The following is a 17789-nucleotide window of genomic DNA, read 5'->3' on the forward strand; positions in this document are numbered from 1 at the left end:
TGTCATCAACCCCGATGTCACCATTACGAATGCCGATGCGCTCCCTCAGCAACCAAACTCAAATGCATCTGAAACACCGATGTTGAGGCGCAGCGACAGGGAGCGCCATATACCAGGCAAGTATAAAGATTTTATTATTGAGAACAATTGTAGTTCCCCTTCCCCTTCTCAATCTAGTAACGATGACCTGTTTGATGACTGTGAACCTGAGATGATTAACGAGGAAAGAAGTCAATCTTCGATGTCCAATGCTGAAGAAGATGTCAACTCTGGATTTACTGGACTTGTCGCGCCTCCATCGTACCCAAATAGTCTTGTTTCGGTAGAAAACCAGCTAGTACTAAACCTCCACGATGCGGGGCGCATCCCCCAAGGCAAGTATCCTAAAGCAGTAAACTCAGTTAAAAGCCAAAATACTGCTAAGCATTTTTCACAGCAAATCTCAGAAGACCCATCAACGCCAGAAGAAGCCTTGTCGAGTCCAGACGCAAGTTCATGGAAGCTGGCCATGGAGGAAGAGTTCCAGTCATTAATGGCTAACAATACTTGGTCTCTCGTAAATATTCCAACTGATCGTAAACCCATAAAATGCAAATGGGTATATAGAACCAAACGTGGTATCACGGGTGACATTGACCGTTACAAAGCGAGGCTCGTGATCAAAGGATATTCGCAGCGAAAAGGGGTGGATTATGAGGAAACGTACTCTCCAGTTGTACGTCATAGTTCCCTGCGATATCTCTTTGCACTCGCTGCTCAACTTAACCTGGATGTAGAACAGATGGATGCCATCACCGCTTTTCTACAGGGAGAAATATCTGAAGACATCTATATGGAGCAACCTCCATTATTTGTGGACCAGAACAACAAAACTAAAGTGTGCCGTCTTAACAAGGCACTATATGGACTAAAACAGTCCAGTCGCATTTGGAATATGGAGCTGGACCAAGCGCTTAAGAACTCTGGATTAGACCAATCAAGGTATGATTCCTGCGTATACCATAAAACTGATTCTGGAAACATCCTTATACTAGCCGTATATGTGGATGACATATTATTGTTTTCAAACAACAACAATTGGCTAAAAGAAATCAAAACCAGTTTGCACCAAAAGTTCCAGATGAAGGAACTAGGACCAGCCACACAAGTTCTTGGAATGCGTATCACCAAGGGTCAAGATTTCTACGCTCTAGACCAAGAACAATATATAGAATCAATTCTAATCAAATTCGGCATGAACGATTCTAAACCAGTGAAGACACCGATGAATGCCAGTCAAAAGTTATTGTCAACTCAAGATGATGATGACCTTCAAAACGTTCCGTACCAGGAAGCAATAGGATGCCTCATGTATCTATCCCAGTGCACTCGACCGGATATAAGTTTCAGTGTCAACACTCTAAGCCGTTTCAATTCAAAGGCAGGACCACAACATTGGATCGCTGTAAAACATCTACTCCGTTATTTGCGTGGAACGTCATCGATGAAGCTGAAATTTAAAAAAAATGAAAATCATGACATCATTGGATTCACAGATGCTGATTGGGCAGCCAACATTGATGACAGGAAGTCCACAACCGGTTTCGTTTTCCTAGCTCAGGGAGGAGCTATATCCTGGTGCTCTAAGAGGCAACACACAGTTGCATTATCATCATGCGAAGCTGAATATATGTCACTCTCTGCAGCGGTTCAGGAAGCTATTTGGTGGAATGGCCTTAAAACTGAAATTCTAAAGCAGCATAATAACACACTTCAAATTTTGTGCGATAATCAAAGTGCAATAGCAATCTCCAAAAATAATGGGTTTCACCCCCGGACGAAACACATTGACATTCGTCATCATTTCGTGCAAGATACGCTCAGCAAAGGTCAAATTAGAGTCAACTACATTTCCACAGAGGAACAAATAGCAGATATTTTAACAAAGCCTTTGGAGAAAGTTAAAGTGGAAACTTTCCGAAAGGCAATGGGAATACATAACAACCTTTTAGCTTAAGGAGGAGTATTGGAGTTACAATATTTTGTATATACGTGGCACTGAAGTCAGCCACCAACCTATAATCTAAAGGCTTTCATGTATTGTACTTTGAACACATTCACATAACTTCATTTTCTGAATTTAATAAATTATATCCTTCTTCTTTCATTAACCTTCAAAGTAAAACCACGCGCCTTTTATTCCTCTGCTCTTATAAATTTTATTTGTAGAAAACTTAAATTTGCAAAGATCAAGAAAAAATAAGTAAATATGGGTTTTCGTCAAAATTATGTGCTTAGGAAATAATATTCTCTGTTGGTTTTGAGCGATACACCCGGTTTCAATTTATCGCATCACTTATTTGTCCAAACATATCAAATGTTTCCACCAATGTCCCATTTGGCGGACGGTGCTTCATGAAGATTTAAATATGCTATAACTTTGGAAACTGTGACTCCAAATATTCACCACATTGTCTGCTAGTAGCTAACTCTTCGTTGATGTCATCTATTCCTTGAAGCTACTAGCTCTTCATTTGGTTTAGCGGAAATATTGAGAAACTTTTAAACTTAGTTTTTGTATTTTGTTAATTTTGTCAAACTTTTTAATAAAAGATGTCTTTCGTTGTTGGAAAAAAAAAGATTTTTGAATTAAAGAGAAAGAAATGCGTGTTTGAAAATTAGTTATTATTTTTCCGCCGAACCTACAAGAGGGCAAGCATATCTTAAAAGGTGAACCTCTTTCAAGGGAAGCTTTGCATGAGAATTCGTATCGACTAGCAGTCGAAATCTGGTATATGAATGGTTCACCATCTTTATAGTAAATTTTATTAATTTCAATGCGTTTTTGAAGAATATATCACTTACATTTTCAGTATTGACGTTGATTACACATTGAGACATGTCCAAATCGAAACTCCTTATTGGGGAACAATAAATCTAATTGATTTTAGATGGTGAGATTTGCCAATGATTTTATGTAACAACAACAAAATTTAATTTTGCAACTTAGTCAACATATTCAAATTTCATAATTACATCTTTACAAATTTCAATCAAATCACATTGTGTTTTTTAATGCCAAATACGTAGCAAAATATAAGAAATAAAAAATGTTGAAACAGTCTTTAAATTCGTTTTAAATAGATTCCCAGTGTAAAATAGTCTTATGTGAAACACACCTTATTCTAAGCTGTGACCTATTTCGATCTGAATACTTCCATTTGAGTTCAAAATTGAACTGACAACAAATGACATTTCACAAAACTGTCAAACATTTTTGCTCATCGCTTTCAATCGCTGTAAAAGTTAAAAAAATCAAAGTTCTAATTTTCATCAATTTTCAAAATTTTATATGTAATTTATTGCTTCTTGCTAAAATATTTCAAATAAATATTATTTCCCCATAAGAAAGAACTTTAAATTCGATAAAAATTGCCAAAATTTCGGACAAAAACTCTAATAAAATGCCTCCAGCTTCGGCAGCAGTTATCCAGGCTGGAAAGGCTGAACGTGATGAACGTCTACGTGAAGCCCTAAAATCATTCATACTCAAAGAACGACAAAGAAAAAAAGAAGGTCTATCCCCGTAGATTTTAAATAAAATGTACACTTTTAAAAATTTCATCTTCTAGAATATGAAGCCGAAGTCGAAGAGGAACGATTGCGAAAAGAGCGCGAAGCCCGAGAACGTCAGGATGTCATGACCCTGGGCGAGACACGAGAACAAATTACAAAATTAGATCAAAAACTAACCGAGCTAAGAAATCAGAAGCAGCAACTCTTTTTGCAGTTGAAAAAAGTTCTCAACGAAGATGAGAATCGCAAGAAACAGCAACAACAAAAGGATAGGTAGGCATAGATTAATATTTTGTCATCATAAAATCATTACCATTCTTTCATTCTTACAGCGAACTCTTTGCAATGCAAGCGATGCAAGCACAGAATGTACCCCAGCCTCAAGTATTCCTTCCACAAAGACTGCAGCACCAACATCAACAGATTCTCCAGAAAGTTGTAATTTGAATTAGAAAAAAAGAAAACACAATCGGAATCGAATTTGGCAACAACTATTCTCTTTTTTTCTGTTTCTTGCAGCCTGTGGGTGTTAGTAATCAGGGAATTAAGCGGAATCGTAGTCCGTCCCCGCCACAGCATCAGGCATATTACAAGAGCGCCGCATATCCGCAGCCAAGTGAGCCTACCTCAAAGAATTACCAATCAAGCTATGCTTTCTCTTTCAATTCTTCTTTTCCAGAGCACGATGATGGGCGTCGTGGGGCAGATATTGCGCGCGTTTTGTGGAATAGTAAGTTACAAACAAATTTCGAATGAAGAAGAAAGAAATAACTCAATTTTAAACTTCCTCTAGAACCCCCAAACCAGTATCAAAATCCACCAGGCACTCTCTTCTACCAAACGGCTAGCAATGCGCCCAGCCACGGTCAGCAGGACAATCGGGGGCCTGCTATCATCTACCCTTCGTACAATCCCAATTTGAATCTGCCTCTGCGGCAGAGCTATCACATGGAGATGCAACCACAGCAGCAATCTGCACAAGGTCATTCCTCGAAAAACGACCAACAATCCCAGAAACCACCCGCCCAAGTTTACCACATCAACCTGGACCAGCCGCCCATTTCACAGGCTTCCGGCTCAGTGTCTGTGGGTTCGCAACACAAACCCCAAGTTACAATGGAGAAAATCTCCGATCGTTATCATGTCGAACTGAAAGTTGATCAGTCGGGGCATGGGCCTCCTCAGCCAACGCATTTGCCCGAAGGAGTGGTTTATACTTCGATGATTTCCGGTATGCCAATGCATCCGAGTGTTATGCAAATGACCGGAAACCCTCAACAGGTATTCATTATTTAAATCCTGGCAACCTTTGATTTTAATTTTGTTTCTTTTGTGTCTATGTAGAATAACAAGCCAGGAGGAAGTATCACTCAAGGATACTCACAGAGCGGTGGCAATCCTGGACACCCGCAGCAGCAACAACAACAACAACAGCAGCAACAACAACAAATGCCCGGACAACAACAAAGAGGGCAGCAGCTGCATTTTAGAAGGCTATATTAGATGTAACCTATAAGTTTAAACATAAAAGGAAATATAAGATAAATAAAATAATACGTATATTTTTTAAATAAATTAGTTTCTATTGCTTTAATTTATAGAGATTTAAGGCCCGTTTGCTGATACGACTCATAACTATTTAAGTTTCTAAGTTCTTCTTAATGGTTGGCACCATTGAATAATTACAATTACTAACCGCTGTTTCTTTGGACTAAGCTATCAACTATCAATTATTTGATAATTGATAAGTTCTATCAATTTATTGATAATTTGGTATTATGAGTATCAAATGATACTTTTTCACCCATTGTGAATACTTATCAATATACGATTGTGAATAGGTTTTGTTTGGTATTTGACGTTTGTCATTTGTGTTCAGTTCTTGTGTTTTGGTCTATAAATAATTTCGGCGGAATAATGAAAGTTGTTTTCATTAAATAAATTTCTCTTTTTTCTTAATAATGTTTTGTTTATTTAGGAGTAGAATAGTTAGCAACATAAAACAAATAGAAATGCTTGTGAAACTAATGGAAAAAAACCTTAGTTCCTCAGTACAATTACGTTCAAACAACAATTCTAGTGAAGGCATTTCGTTCTTCGTTCTTCATATTCAATAAAAACTACAAAAAAAAAATTTATAAATCGTATTTAAATTACAATTCTTTACCATTAACGAATGTTTGATACATTTGTCAACGAAGATTTTGTAGCTGATAGAATATTTGATGGGTATCAATATGTTTGATAGCCGTAATACCGATTTTATCAATAAAGCTATTCACAATAGATCTTTTAATTCACTATTTATCAAAAATATTGATAATTGATCACCATAATACCGATTCATTAATTTTGTTGATAATTATCAACTATTATCAAATATCGTGTTGATATTTGGTAACCATAATAGGGCTGTAAGAAAGCAATTGAGTGGTAAAGTCCCCTCTCGAGGGACCAAAGTGTTGCTATATAAGACGCTTATCATCCCCGTCCTGCTATACGATACAGAAGCTTGTACTATGACAAAAGCGGATCAAAGCCCTTTGGGTCGCTTTGAGAGAAAAGTTATTTGTGTGATTTACGGTCCCGTATGCATCGAAGGGGAGTGGAGAGAAGATAAAACGGCGAGCTGTATAGCGACGTAGAATTAACCTGAAGGGTAAAAGTCCAACGATTAAGATGGCTGGGTCACGTAGAGCGCATGGAAACCAAGGCTCCGCCCCGGAAAGTCTTCGAATTCACACCCACAGGACAGCGCAGTAGAGAAAGACCGCGGATCAGGTGGCGAGCACAAAGTGATCTCGCCCAATTTGAAGCGCGAAACTGGAGACATCAAGCTAGGGACCGAGCTAGATGGAGAACTTTGTTGGGTGAGGCCCTATTTCACACAAGATTGGCCACCTTAAGTTATTAAGTAAGTGAGAAAGGTGAAATTTTTTTAGTGCTTTAACGGTCCTGTAGCATGCTGAATTAAAATTCGATGTTATTCTCTCCCAAGCTGTTTATTTTTCTTTCCACGTAACTCCATCTGTTTTTTAGGTTTTCTTGCCAAGCACATTCTAGAAGAGTTCGCTTTTCTTTAAGAGAAAAATCGGGATTTCTTGTAAGCCATTATTAATTGATAATAATCATAAATTTACCGTTTATAAAATATCACACAAACACAATTTGAATTTTTTTGACATTTTACATCTACGTTTCATTTTATGTGTAAACAAAAAAACTTTCTGACAAACAAAATTAAATTATGTTATGAAAAACTAGGGAGTTTGTTACATCGGTAAACCTGGTTGAAAATTTGTTGCTAGTTGGAGATTTAAATGCCAGGATCGGTAACGAAGGAGGAACGGAAGCAGGAGAACCAAAGATGGAACGAAGAATGGAAGGGATGCAAAGTTGTTGAATCTATGCAATTCTTTCGGGCTCCGAATCCAAAACGGTACCAGTAAGGGAGATACCTAACCAAGGTGAGTTCACATTTGTTGGGAAACAGGGTAGCTCTGTTATAGATTATAGCTTGGAAAGAGGTGAATGGTGGTCACTTATAACTGATTTTAAAGTTCAAAAAAGAAACTATTCAGATCATATGCCAATTGTGGTAACATTTGGCTTTAGAACTTATGCCCAAACTTCAACGGCCTTAAATTTCAGAAAAAACTGAATTCACTCCTACTGTCCGAGGAAAATAATATGTGTTTGAGCAAAATTGAATATTTCATAAAGGAGGGGCATAAGATGCCAACAAACTGAACTGATTAAGAACCTGGCAACCATATATAATCAAATTTTTGAAAGTGGAATCATCCCTCAGCAGTTTAAAAATGCTTTGATTTTTCCGATACACAAAAAAGGCAACATCAAAGACCCAGCCAACTATAGAGGTATCTCGTTTTTGAACGCTTCCTATAAAATCTTTACTGTGATTCTACTAAAGCGGCTGAACACGTGGATAGACTCAGTTGATCTAAAAACACATTGATGTTCCAGTTGTTTGGACCCGGGATGTCGTTTAAGAGTTATTCAGAACTTGTACGCAGACACGATAGCAGCGGTATGTAATGGAAAACAGGTATCTGAATGGTTTTAGACGCAGTCGGGAGTAAGACAGGGCTGTGCTCTCAGTCCTAGCTTTTTCGCAGTTTTTAAAAATGACATCACTGACGCATTACCAGGAGGTGTTAGGTATGCTGGGGAGGTCATCATTTACAAACTCACAGCAATCCTTACAGCTTATATAAATCTACTTTCGGATTACTGTAGACGATGGAGCTTGGTAGTGAACCTGAACAAGTTGAAAATGATGGTTATCAAGAAAGGTGGAGGAAGGCTAAGCTCAAGTGAACAATGGTACTTCAACAATGAGAACATAGAAAGAGGGAAAGAATACAAATACTTAGGAGTATATTCTACCCAAAACTTAAGTATGGAAAAACACCTCAACGAAAAACTTCTTAAGGCTAAATCCACAATTAACGTGGCATGCAAAGAATGTTTCAAAATCAAAAACATTGGGCATAGCAGTAAATATAGTTTTCGAAGTAGTATAAAAGTGTGGGAAGCAAAGAAATTTGAGACTGTGGAAAAACTCCTGAGATTTTATTTACTACATGATAATGTTAGAAACAGGCTTATCCCCACTCTTCATAAAAACGTTGAAGCTGCAAGTCGATTACATTCTGAAAGCATTGAATATGTCCAACAATAGCATACTAAAAAAAGCAGCTTTACAAGCGATACAAAGCAAAACAGGATGGGTTAAAGAGCGGATTGGGCTAGCACAAGATACAGGTGTAACTTTAAAGCTCAGTGAACAGAGTACATGAAAATCGTCACTGTATCAGGTAATTAGGCGTCTGGATGAAAATTTTAGAAATGTGTTTACAGAACAGGCATCCACCTCACTTCATCGGATGATCTATAGCAGGCTGAATTATAATCTTAATGAAAGAAACTATTTCCAGGACATAAATACTGTAGAGCAAATCTCCAACATGCTTCGGCTAAGAGGTGAACTGCTTAACATAAATTACGTTCCACATCGCGGAGATCTTCCACTGCTATGTGATATTTGCAACATGCTGAACGAGAGGATATTTTCCATTTTTTCGGAAGGTGTCCAGTCCTGGGAGAAACTAGAAGAAATGTACTTGGTAGAGACTTTTTATGAGAAAACAAAACTTTAGCTCTCTTAAATGAAGTAGATGTGCCTAAAATGCTTATATATTCTAAAACAGCACTTTTTTATACAAGCAGAATTAGAGATGAAAATTTTTAGTTAATACAACTGCAACTTAATTAATTACATTAATTTTGCGTCAATTTAAAAAAATAAAAACAATGAAAATAAAACAATAGTTTTGTTTCTCTTTTTGAGTCTACAAACTTTTTTTTTTAACTTTACCTCCTTAAGATTATTTAGCTTCAATTTGATTTTTTTAAACCTAGTTAGAAACAGTCAGTTGCATTCCTCCCTTCAAGCAATTCACTCTCAATAATCTTGCCTCGAGAAATGCTCATCAGTATATCTTCGGGCTCCACTTCAGTCGTTCAGTCAAGTACAGAGATTCGTTCCTTAGCCGTACAACGCGAATGTTGAGTGCTTTGTTACAATTTGTTTTGCTCAGTGATTGCAATATTCAGCAGCTCAAAACCAATGTGCATTATCCTCCTTTGAAACCCTCTGTCCAATCCCTAATGTCTTGTTATATTAAGAGTAGGTTTACAAAGTCTCCTTGACACACCAAAATTTTTAGCTATTATCAAGAATGCAAAATAAGGGTTTACAAATGAAATTCTTGACATGTTCGAATTTCCGACATTCCAATAATTTCACAAGGTTTTAATATGGTAAACAAATGAACTACAAAGCTTAAGCTTTCATATGTATCTTTCTTTTGAGTGGTAACATAAATTTGAGGACTTGGCCTATCTACACACCCAAAATGTAATTTTGGTATTTGGGATTCAATATAAAGCTACATACGTCACGTGCGTCGGCCTTCATCCTCGTAGCTTTAAGGTATTTTTTCTTAGACTGGCAGTTCGAAAATTATTCTCCAAAAGTTTACTTTCAAAAAATGATAATTTCTCCGAACAAAGGATATCTAAAGTCGTCCTCCATCACGCTTTGAGAAAGTTGAAATTTTTACAGAGAATTTTGGAATTAATTTATTCCTGGAAATATGCATTAACAAGAAGAGCTTTATAATCTTAAAATCTATGGTATTCAAAATTTCATTTCTATTTTGAAAATAAACAACCACTCAGGAAAACTAAGTAAAGAGGCATGATTTTAAAACCTTTATAATCTTGCATTGGTGGAATCTTCATGTTCCTATTTCATATGTCTTGAAAATTCTTTTATTTTTTCTAGATTAACTGCGATAGAATAAAAATCCACCTTTTAAAAGAATAATCCCATGCAGGGTCTATTATACTTACGTCTTTAATTTTCTCTGAAAAAGTTTTATTCATATAGAAGTAGTTATTTACTATGGTAGCTTTATTATACATTTATGAGTACATGCATATGCTGAAGTCATATAAGTAAAGTAACAAAAGTTTGAAAAATAGCATCAAATTATCCTTAACATCCTTAAAAAGCAGGAAACGAAACTATTTTACAATAATGCACTTTTGTTTCGTGTTAAGATGTACACTTCTCGTATGTTCTTGCGATGTTTGTATGTATGAATGTTTGGGGGTAAAAAGTTTTGAAATTATTTCGAAAATGTGACAAAGTGACATCACAGGGAAGTAGGTGGAAAGATACCTATTTCTAGGTACTAACAAAGAAATTGAAGTATGCAGTGTAGTAGGTACCTTTAGGGGTGGCAGGTTGTGGTTGACCCAATTAAGTTTTATTGTGGTTTTGAACTTCTATATCAAATAGTTTCAAACTTGAATTTCTGTTGATGTCCAAAATGGGATAGAGAAAAAGAAGAGCGAACAGTTTTGTGGGTATACTATGAGCAAGTGTTTTCGATAAGAGAAAAACATTCAGCTAAAAGTGTGAAAATACCTACTAAGAAAATCTAAGATTTTGGTTCAATTCTCTTTATATATTTATATTATGGTGATGGATGGAGATGTTAAGTTAATTGAAATTGACTTGAATATTGCCAATTAAAGAGAACCTTTTTGAATGTTATTGATTGCTGATTTTATTTATTTGGAAGCAAGAGAAGTTTATAAGGGTATTGGAAGAGCAAGAAGTAGAGCTAAGTTAGCCATAATATGGAAAAACTTGAGTATATTAATTTCAGAAATTTAGTGCAATTTTATTGTTCTCAAATGAAACATGGAAATTGATAAAACTGACCATGCAACGCACTAAGGGGTTATGAATACCACTATAATGATTAAACACAGCGCGAGCAATTAGGAAATGAGGATATGATTAGAAAGGAGAAACCGATGCACATTGGTTTTGAATGTCTGCCCATTGTAATGTGTTTAAAATATTGTGCCTGGTAAAACATTCCACATTCGTGTAGTGCGGCTAAAGAACTTTTATCCCGAATAGGGTTAAAAGCATCAGACGTAAGGAAAACGCATAGTTCGATGCGAGCTGTAAAGAGGTTATTAGGGTCAAGAAGGTAAGTTTCCGTTGTTTTAAAGCCAATCCAACTGAGGAAAACCAAAATAAGTTCAAGCAAGCCAGGAAGGCCTGCAACGCCCATATTCGAAGGAACGAATTTCTACATGACCAGAAATTACGGCAAAAAATACTGCAATGTCCCAAAGGCAGTAAACATTTTTGGTCATTTGTAAAAAACAGGAAGAATTCTTCCTCTTCTTCGGTTCCTACGCTCGTTGTCAATGGCACTCCTTTTGTTAGATCCTTAGAGAAAGCTAATCTCTTTGTTAAGCAGACTCCGCCTGTACTTGAGTGAGTAAGTGATTCTATGGGACCAATCTTTGTTCGCACTCGTACTGTGGCAAAAGTCTTAAGAGATCTAAACACATGTAAATCCGCTGGTCCGGATAGTATCCCCGCTATTGTTCTGAAGAGGTGTTCTTCATCGCTGGCAAAACCACTGCGTAAGCTTTTTCATCTGTCCTACTCCTCAGGCCTCGTTCCGATCGGATGGAAAATAGCATTTGTCCAGCCTATTCCCAAAAAAGGCGAATCTTCCTCAATGTCTAATTACCGACCGATTGCACTTACGTCCCTTCTTTCCAAGGTCATGGAATCGCTGATTAATTATCAGCTCAAGAAATATCTCGAAGATCGAAAGCTTCTTAATGACCACTGAAGAAAGTAAGATTATTGTACTAGATATTTAAAAAGCATTTGATAGGGTTTGGCATCAGGCTCTCTTATCGAAAATGCGTGCTTTCGGTTTTCATGATTCCCTCCTTCAATGGATAAGTAATTACCTTTTGAATCGTTCAATACAAGTTGTATTGGATAGATTCAAGTCTGAAAACCAAAAAATAAATGCTGGTGTGCCCCAGGGCTCTGTTTTACCTCCAACACTCGTTCTCATTTTTATTAATGATCTTCTGTCTGCAACATCTAATCCAATACATTGTTTCGCTGACGATAGTACGTACTCCTAGCTTTTCATATTCGTTTTCAGACTCACACCCCTCTTCTTCGGATGTGGAACTGCAACGACAAATGATAGGCTCATTAAATTCCGACCTAAACAGCATTGTACAATGGGGAATAAGAAACCGCTTGGAATTTGGTGCTTCGAAAACGCAATGCTGTCTTGTATCGTTAAAGCGAAATATACCCCCCTGCCATTATCCATAAATAGCACTTGCATCGAGGAAACTGAACATCTCGATATTCTCAAAAATGCCTCAATATGTTTGGGTTTTCTAAGGCGATGCAAGAAGTTTTTCTCTCCCTCTGATCTGGCTGTTATTTACAAGATTTATATACGTCCGAAGCTTGAGTATAACTCCTATATCTGGGCTGGAGCTCCTGCAACTTACTTAAGCCTCTTGGATAGTATTGGACATAGAGCATTTAGATTGATTGGTGATATTACCATCATAAGATCATTTACGTCACTTGAACATCGTCGAAATGTTTCTTGTCTCACCCTCTTTTACCGTTATTTTAATGGTTTATGCTCTAGAGAAATAGCCAGCTGCATTCCTCCCCTTAAACAGTTCAACCGTAATACTCGCGCTTCTAGGAATGCTCATCAATATACCCTCGAGCCCATCTTCGGTCGTACTGTCAAGTGCAGAGATTCGTTCTTTAGCCGTACTATGCGAATGTGGAATGCCTTGCCACACTCTGTCTTTCCCAGCTATTGCAATATTCAGGAATTCAAAACCAATGTGCACCGACATCTCCTTTCAACCCCTCTCTCCCTTTCCTAGTGCTCACACTGTGTCTACATAATAAGGGTAATATATCCCTTTGAGTGATGCGCTTATTATAAAAAAAAGTACGGATATTACAGTTGAATTGTTTAAGCGGAGGAATGCAACTGGCTATTTTAATAGAGCATTGTTTATTAAATTAACTACTCGTATAAAACAATGACAGGCATAAGACCTTGCGGCGGTGTTCGAGAGAAGCAAATGTCTCGTAGAGAGAACGATCACCTGTCATTTTTAGAGCTCTTCTTTCAATCAGCCCCAAAAATGAGAGTTATACTCCAGTTTTGAACGAATAAAAGCTTTGTAAATTATAGCCAGATCAGAAGGGGTAAAAAAACTTCTTGCATTGTCGGAAAAACCTAAATGCTTAACAGCATTTTTGGCAATGTCAAATATGTGATCACTCCACAACAAGTAGTTTGTGATGCACATACCGTTGTTAGTTGTTCAATCTCCCGATGCAAGTACCACCCATGGATAGTGGCATTGAGGAGGGTTACACTTTTGTGACAGCAGACAGCATTGAATTTTCGAAGCATTTAATTCTACACGGTTTTTGCATCCTCATTGAACAATGCTGTCAAGATCAGAATTTAATGAGCTAAATTGAGGTTTTTGTAAAGGCATATTAACCTTATTGGAAAGGCATATTTAGTCAAATAATATATGCAGTACAATCATATTTTTGTGTGGGACATGTTTTATTTGTGTTATGTTTTAAAAAGGGCATAGTTCCGATATTAGGCTTTTTATAATTCCTGCCGATTTTTCAAAATGTTAGACAAAGCGACGTTTTGTGTAGGTATGATACAAAGTTTTAAGTCAATACCTTTCATTTTTCTCATAACTCTTTAGTCGAAAACCATTAATTATTAGTTTTTTAATGTTTATGTACAAGATTTTAATTCGAAAATCAATTTTTAAACATTTTAGTACCATTTTATGAAAGATTTTGTCTTTTATAAAAAACACCGATTAGATCTGACATTATCATTTTGCATAGAATGAAATAATAAGTTAATACCTTCAAATATTTTTGAGATTTTTTAATCAAACATTAGTTCCTACCAATTTTTGTAGATTCTTATTTTCTATAAAAAAAATTACTATTTGATTTTTCAGAAAATTTTAAAAAATGTTAAGAACAATATGTTGTAGAAGATAACATTATTTTAAACGTAATATCTTCAGTTGTTGGTTTTTGAGTCGAAACTTATTTTTTTTCAACTTTGGTAATATTGTTTTAGGTTAGAAAACTGCACTTCGATTTTTTTGAAATTTTTTACCAGATGTCGTTATTCTTTGATGCATATTAATATTGTTTAGTACCCGTGGCGTGATGGTTAGTGCGTTTTATGGTCATGCCAAAGGTCTTGGGTTCGATCCCTGATGACTATGCCATCTAAAGTTTTTTCACGGGTACTACCTCTTGCGAGGAATTGACAAATTCTCCAAAAGTAATTTCTTAAATTATCCGTTCGGATACGGCTTTAAACTGTAAGTCCCCTTCATTTCTGACAGCATTACTTGCACACAGGAATGGTTGAGAGTTGTAAGTCACTAGGCCTTAGTTTATTTAATTTATTTATAACAATATTGTGGATCAAGTCACAATGTATGATATCAAGTTTTATTAAAGTATGGAGAGCTATTGGTTCAAGAGATATTCGGTATCAACCAAATTTTTTTCTTTACGAGAGTACATACGTCAAAATTTAACAGCATTTTGTTGAGTTGGGTTTAATATTTTGTCAAGTACTTTTTATTTCATTTATATGATAATCACATCTATTGTTTGATAAGAATGCGTTTTGTAAAAAAATTCGGGAATTTAGATATCTGGACGAGACTTTAAAAACTGTTTTTATCATACGGAACTTTTTTCTGGATTTTTCAAAAACGGGATTATAAAATGAGTAGAACCAGTAAAAAGTAGCCATTATTAAAAACGTGTTTTTTATTAATGTAACTCACGAGGAGTTTATGTTTTTACAAAATGATCTAGGTCCACCTTTAAGCCCACAAAATAAAATACTATCGGAGCTAGAGTGTTTTTAAGATAAGTTGTTTTTCAGTTTGCTTCCTCTTAAGTTTTTATTTTCTAGTTCATGACTCATTCTATTCCATTTTATTCTATATTTAACATATAGTGAACCTCCAGGACAACATCGAAAACCTCACAGACTATCCATTTTCAATGTCGCCAAAAGTTTGATAGATTTTCTTACAACACAAATTCACTGTTGCTTTTAAGTTTATAAATACATAAATTATTAAAATATTTTCATATTTGTAAGACCCACTTTTGAAAATTATTAACCGCTCATGAAATAACTCCCCAAGAAATGATCCCCAAAAAAAGAAATAACACTCCCGAATTGGGGCTTTTTTGCATACGAAATCAATACCCAAATTCGAAAATGAAGTACATTTTAAAAAAGCTATTAAATAAGTCCTCAAACAAAATTAAAATAAGTCTTCAAAATGGATTGAAATAATTTCTTTTCCAATGTACTTTTTAGCCGGTAGGGAGAGGAAATTGATCTTCGTGCGCTTGTCGCCGCCGCACAGTGGGGAAGTAGCGGAAAAAACAAAAGTAAAAACCCCAAAGCAAAAAGGATGGAGAATCCGGAAATAGATACAAAAAAATTGTAGTGGATATTTATGATTAAAGTTAAAAAACAAGGAAATTTGGCAAAAATATGAATAGTTTTGAATTGCTTATTTTCTGAAAGTTTTGTACATTTCAAAAAGTATTTTTTTTTATGAAAAACTGTTTTTAAAGGTTTTTTTAAATTTAAATAATTTTTTGACTGTTAACCCTGTTTGGCGCTGTAAGCGAATTAAGTGCATTTGAAAGTCTTAGACCTCAGCTATTTTTCCCAAAAAAATCTCACTGGAAGACGTCCGAATTCGGAGTTTATAGCCATTTGAATCTAAAAATACAGCTAAAAATAATGAGAGTTTCGCTAGTAGATAAAAATATGCGTTTGGTGATGCGACGTTTTTTTTAAATATTTTTTTAGAACTCTGAATCAGAATTCGATACTTCTTTTCACTATCTACCCCAAAAAAAAAAATGTTCCAGTTTTATGACAAATGTGAAGGAATTTTAAACTTTTTATTTTATTGGTGGAGAGCCAAGTGGGCTCGAGTCCCAGATAAGTAGGCAGTGTTGTATGCATACATTCGAAAGTACTGTACATACAAACATAAGTACAAATTATGACCTTGAATTTACACCACTACTAATTTCAAAGTGTAGGTTCTGTCTGTTAACTTAATTGTTGTAGAAAAAAATTAACCATTTATTTGAAAACAAAGAAAAGCTTTAAAATTTGTATATTAAAATTATTAGCTACAATCGAATAAAGTTGCTTTGCCGCGATGGCTGTTTTGTTTTAAATCTCTCCAACTTTCTTAGTTGACTTGATATTGAAAAAAGAACAATCTTTTGAACAGTTTTTAAAAACAAAGCATACAAATTTTACAAAAATAGACGAACTTAATTTAAAAAAAATAATCAACATTTTGTGCCGAAATTTAATACGCGGTATTAAATTTGTTTAAAAAAAACAGTAAGTTTGATGTTAAGAACTTTACAGATATTTCTATTAAGAAACCCCGTGTTAATTTTGGTGGAAGACTAACGAAAGACTTCGAAAAATGCTGCGATCGCAGCAAAAGAAGCAAGATATGAAAACTTCAAGAAAATGTGCCTCAAGCATTAAATGATGCATCAGCATCATCATCACCGTCAACATCATCTTTTGACGCAGATGCTGCTTTAGCTTTAACTGTACAGGAAAAACTAACTAAAGAACAGTTTAAAGTAATTCGGAAAGCATCTAAAGAAATAGGGCACGATATCTACTTTTCGAACAAGAAAGTTACAGAAGCCGAAAAAAATGCTACGCAAATAACTCCACAACTAATGAAACGTCTGCCTAAGTCGTTAGATAGATCACACCTGCAATAAAATTTTAAAAACTTTTGATGAAAAATTAACCGTCAATCGACACCTTGTTCTGCACACCAAATGGGGATGTGATGAAGCAAGTAGGCAAAGCAGATAAATGCAGAACTATGGAGTTTCCGAGGAAGGTGTTTCCGATGAATACATTTTTTGACATCTTTTGTGTCTCTTAAGCTCGTCGAAGAAGAAAAGCAAGAAATTTTATGGAAAAATCCTCGATCATCTTCAACCTATTACTGCCACGCGATAAGATTTTCATTTTCAAACGCGATTCCTGAAGAAGTCAGGAAGAGATCGTGTCGAGAATGAAATTAAAAATCTTCGAGCATAAATAGAAATAGAGCATAGGTTTTCGAACTAAAATAACACACGTAGTATATTATTATTATTTATTTATTGAACTATACATAAATGTACAAAACAATACTGCACGTAGTATATTTTACGTGATAGACAGAAAAACCGTGCAAATTGTTACAAATACTTCTGCAAGTAGCAATTGAACGATTTGTGGGGCAAGGCCATCGGAAATGAACAATATTTCAAGTTTGCAGTTGAAGCCGACACATAATGATTTGCTGAAGTTAGGAATGTCGATCTTAAATGCAAGAATACGCTTCATGGAGTATATCCGGCACCTTTCCTATAATCTTCGTATAACTCGTATACAGAACGAATTTCAGCAAAAATTGGGACTGCTTGTTGATTTTGTAAAACAAGGGTGTGTAACAACAAACTCCGCGAATACATCAAGACGTTTTTTTGATAACCCATCTCTCACATCTGAAATTACCAAAATTTATGAACATTTAATAAGGCGTTTGGCGACTATTTTGGAGGTTATTTACTGTAATCACTATATGCAGAAAAATTTCAAGAATACTCTATTGAAACTGCGAATATTGCTGTT

At 35.6% G+C, this 17789-nt stretch overlaps 1 protein-coding gene across 4 annotated transcripts; it reads left to right on the forward strand.

Annotated features, from left to right (window-relative positions):
- Nucleotides 1-3284: 3284 nt before the first annotated feature.
- Nucleotides 3285-5130, forward strand: LOC129949812 (G protein pathway suppressor 2). 4 transcript variants are annotated; one of them, XM_056061470.1, is made up of 7 exons: nucleotides 3285-3555; nucleotides 3612-3828; nucleotides 3888-3993; nucleotides 4075-4171; nucleotides 4235-4285; nucleotides 4349-4836; nucleotides 4900-5130. In XM_056061470.1, exons 1-7 carry the CDS (start codon nucleotides 3444-3446, stop codon nucleotides 5056-5058), a joined length of 1230 nt encoding a protein of 409 aa, XP_055917445.1. In that variant the 5' UTR covers nucleotides 3285-3443; the 3' UTR covers nucleotides 5059-5130. The 4 variants fall into 4 exon arrangements, with proteins under 4 accessions (XP_055917445.1, XP_055917446.1, XP_055917443.1 ...); XM_056061471.1 differs by having other exon boundaries at nucleotides 3888-3990; XM_056061468.1 differs by having other exon boundaries at nucleotides 4075-4285.
- The last annotated feature ends 12659 nt before the right edge of the window (nucleotides 5131-17789 follow it).

The sequence above is a fragment of the Eupeodes corollae genome, chromosome 3 (genome assembly GCF_945859685.1).
Source record: "Eupeodes corollae chromosome 3, idEupCoro1.1, whole genome shotgun sequence".
Lineage (NCBI taxonomy): Eukaryota > Metazoa > Arthropoda > Insecta > Diptera > Syrphidae > Eupeodes > Eupeodes corollae.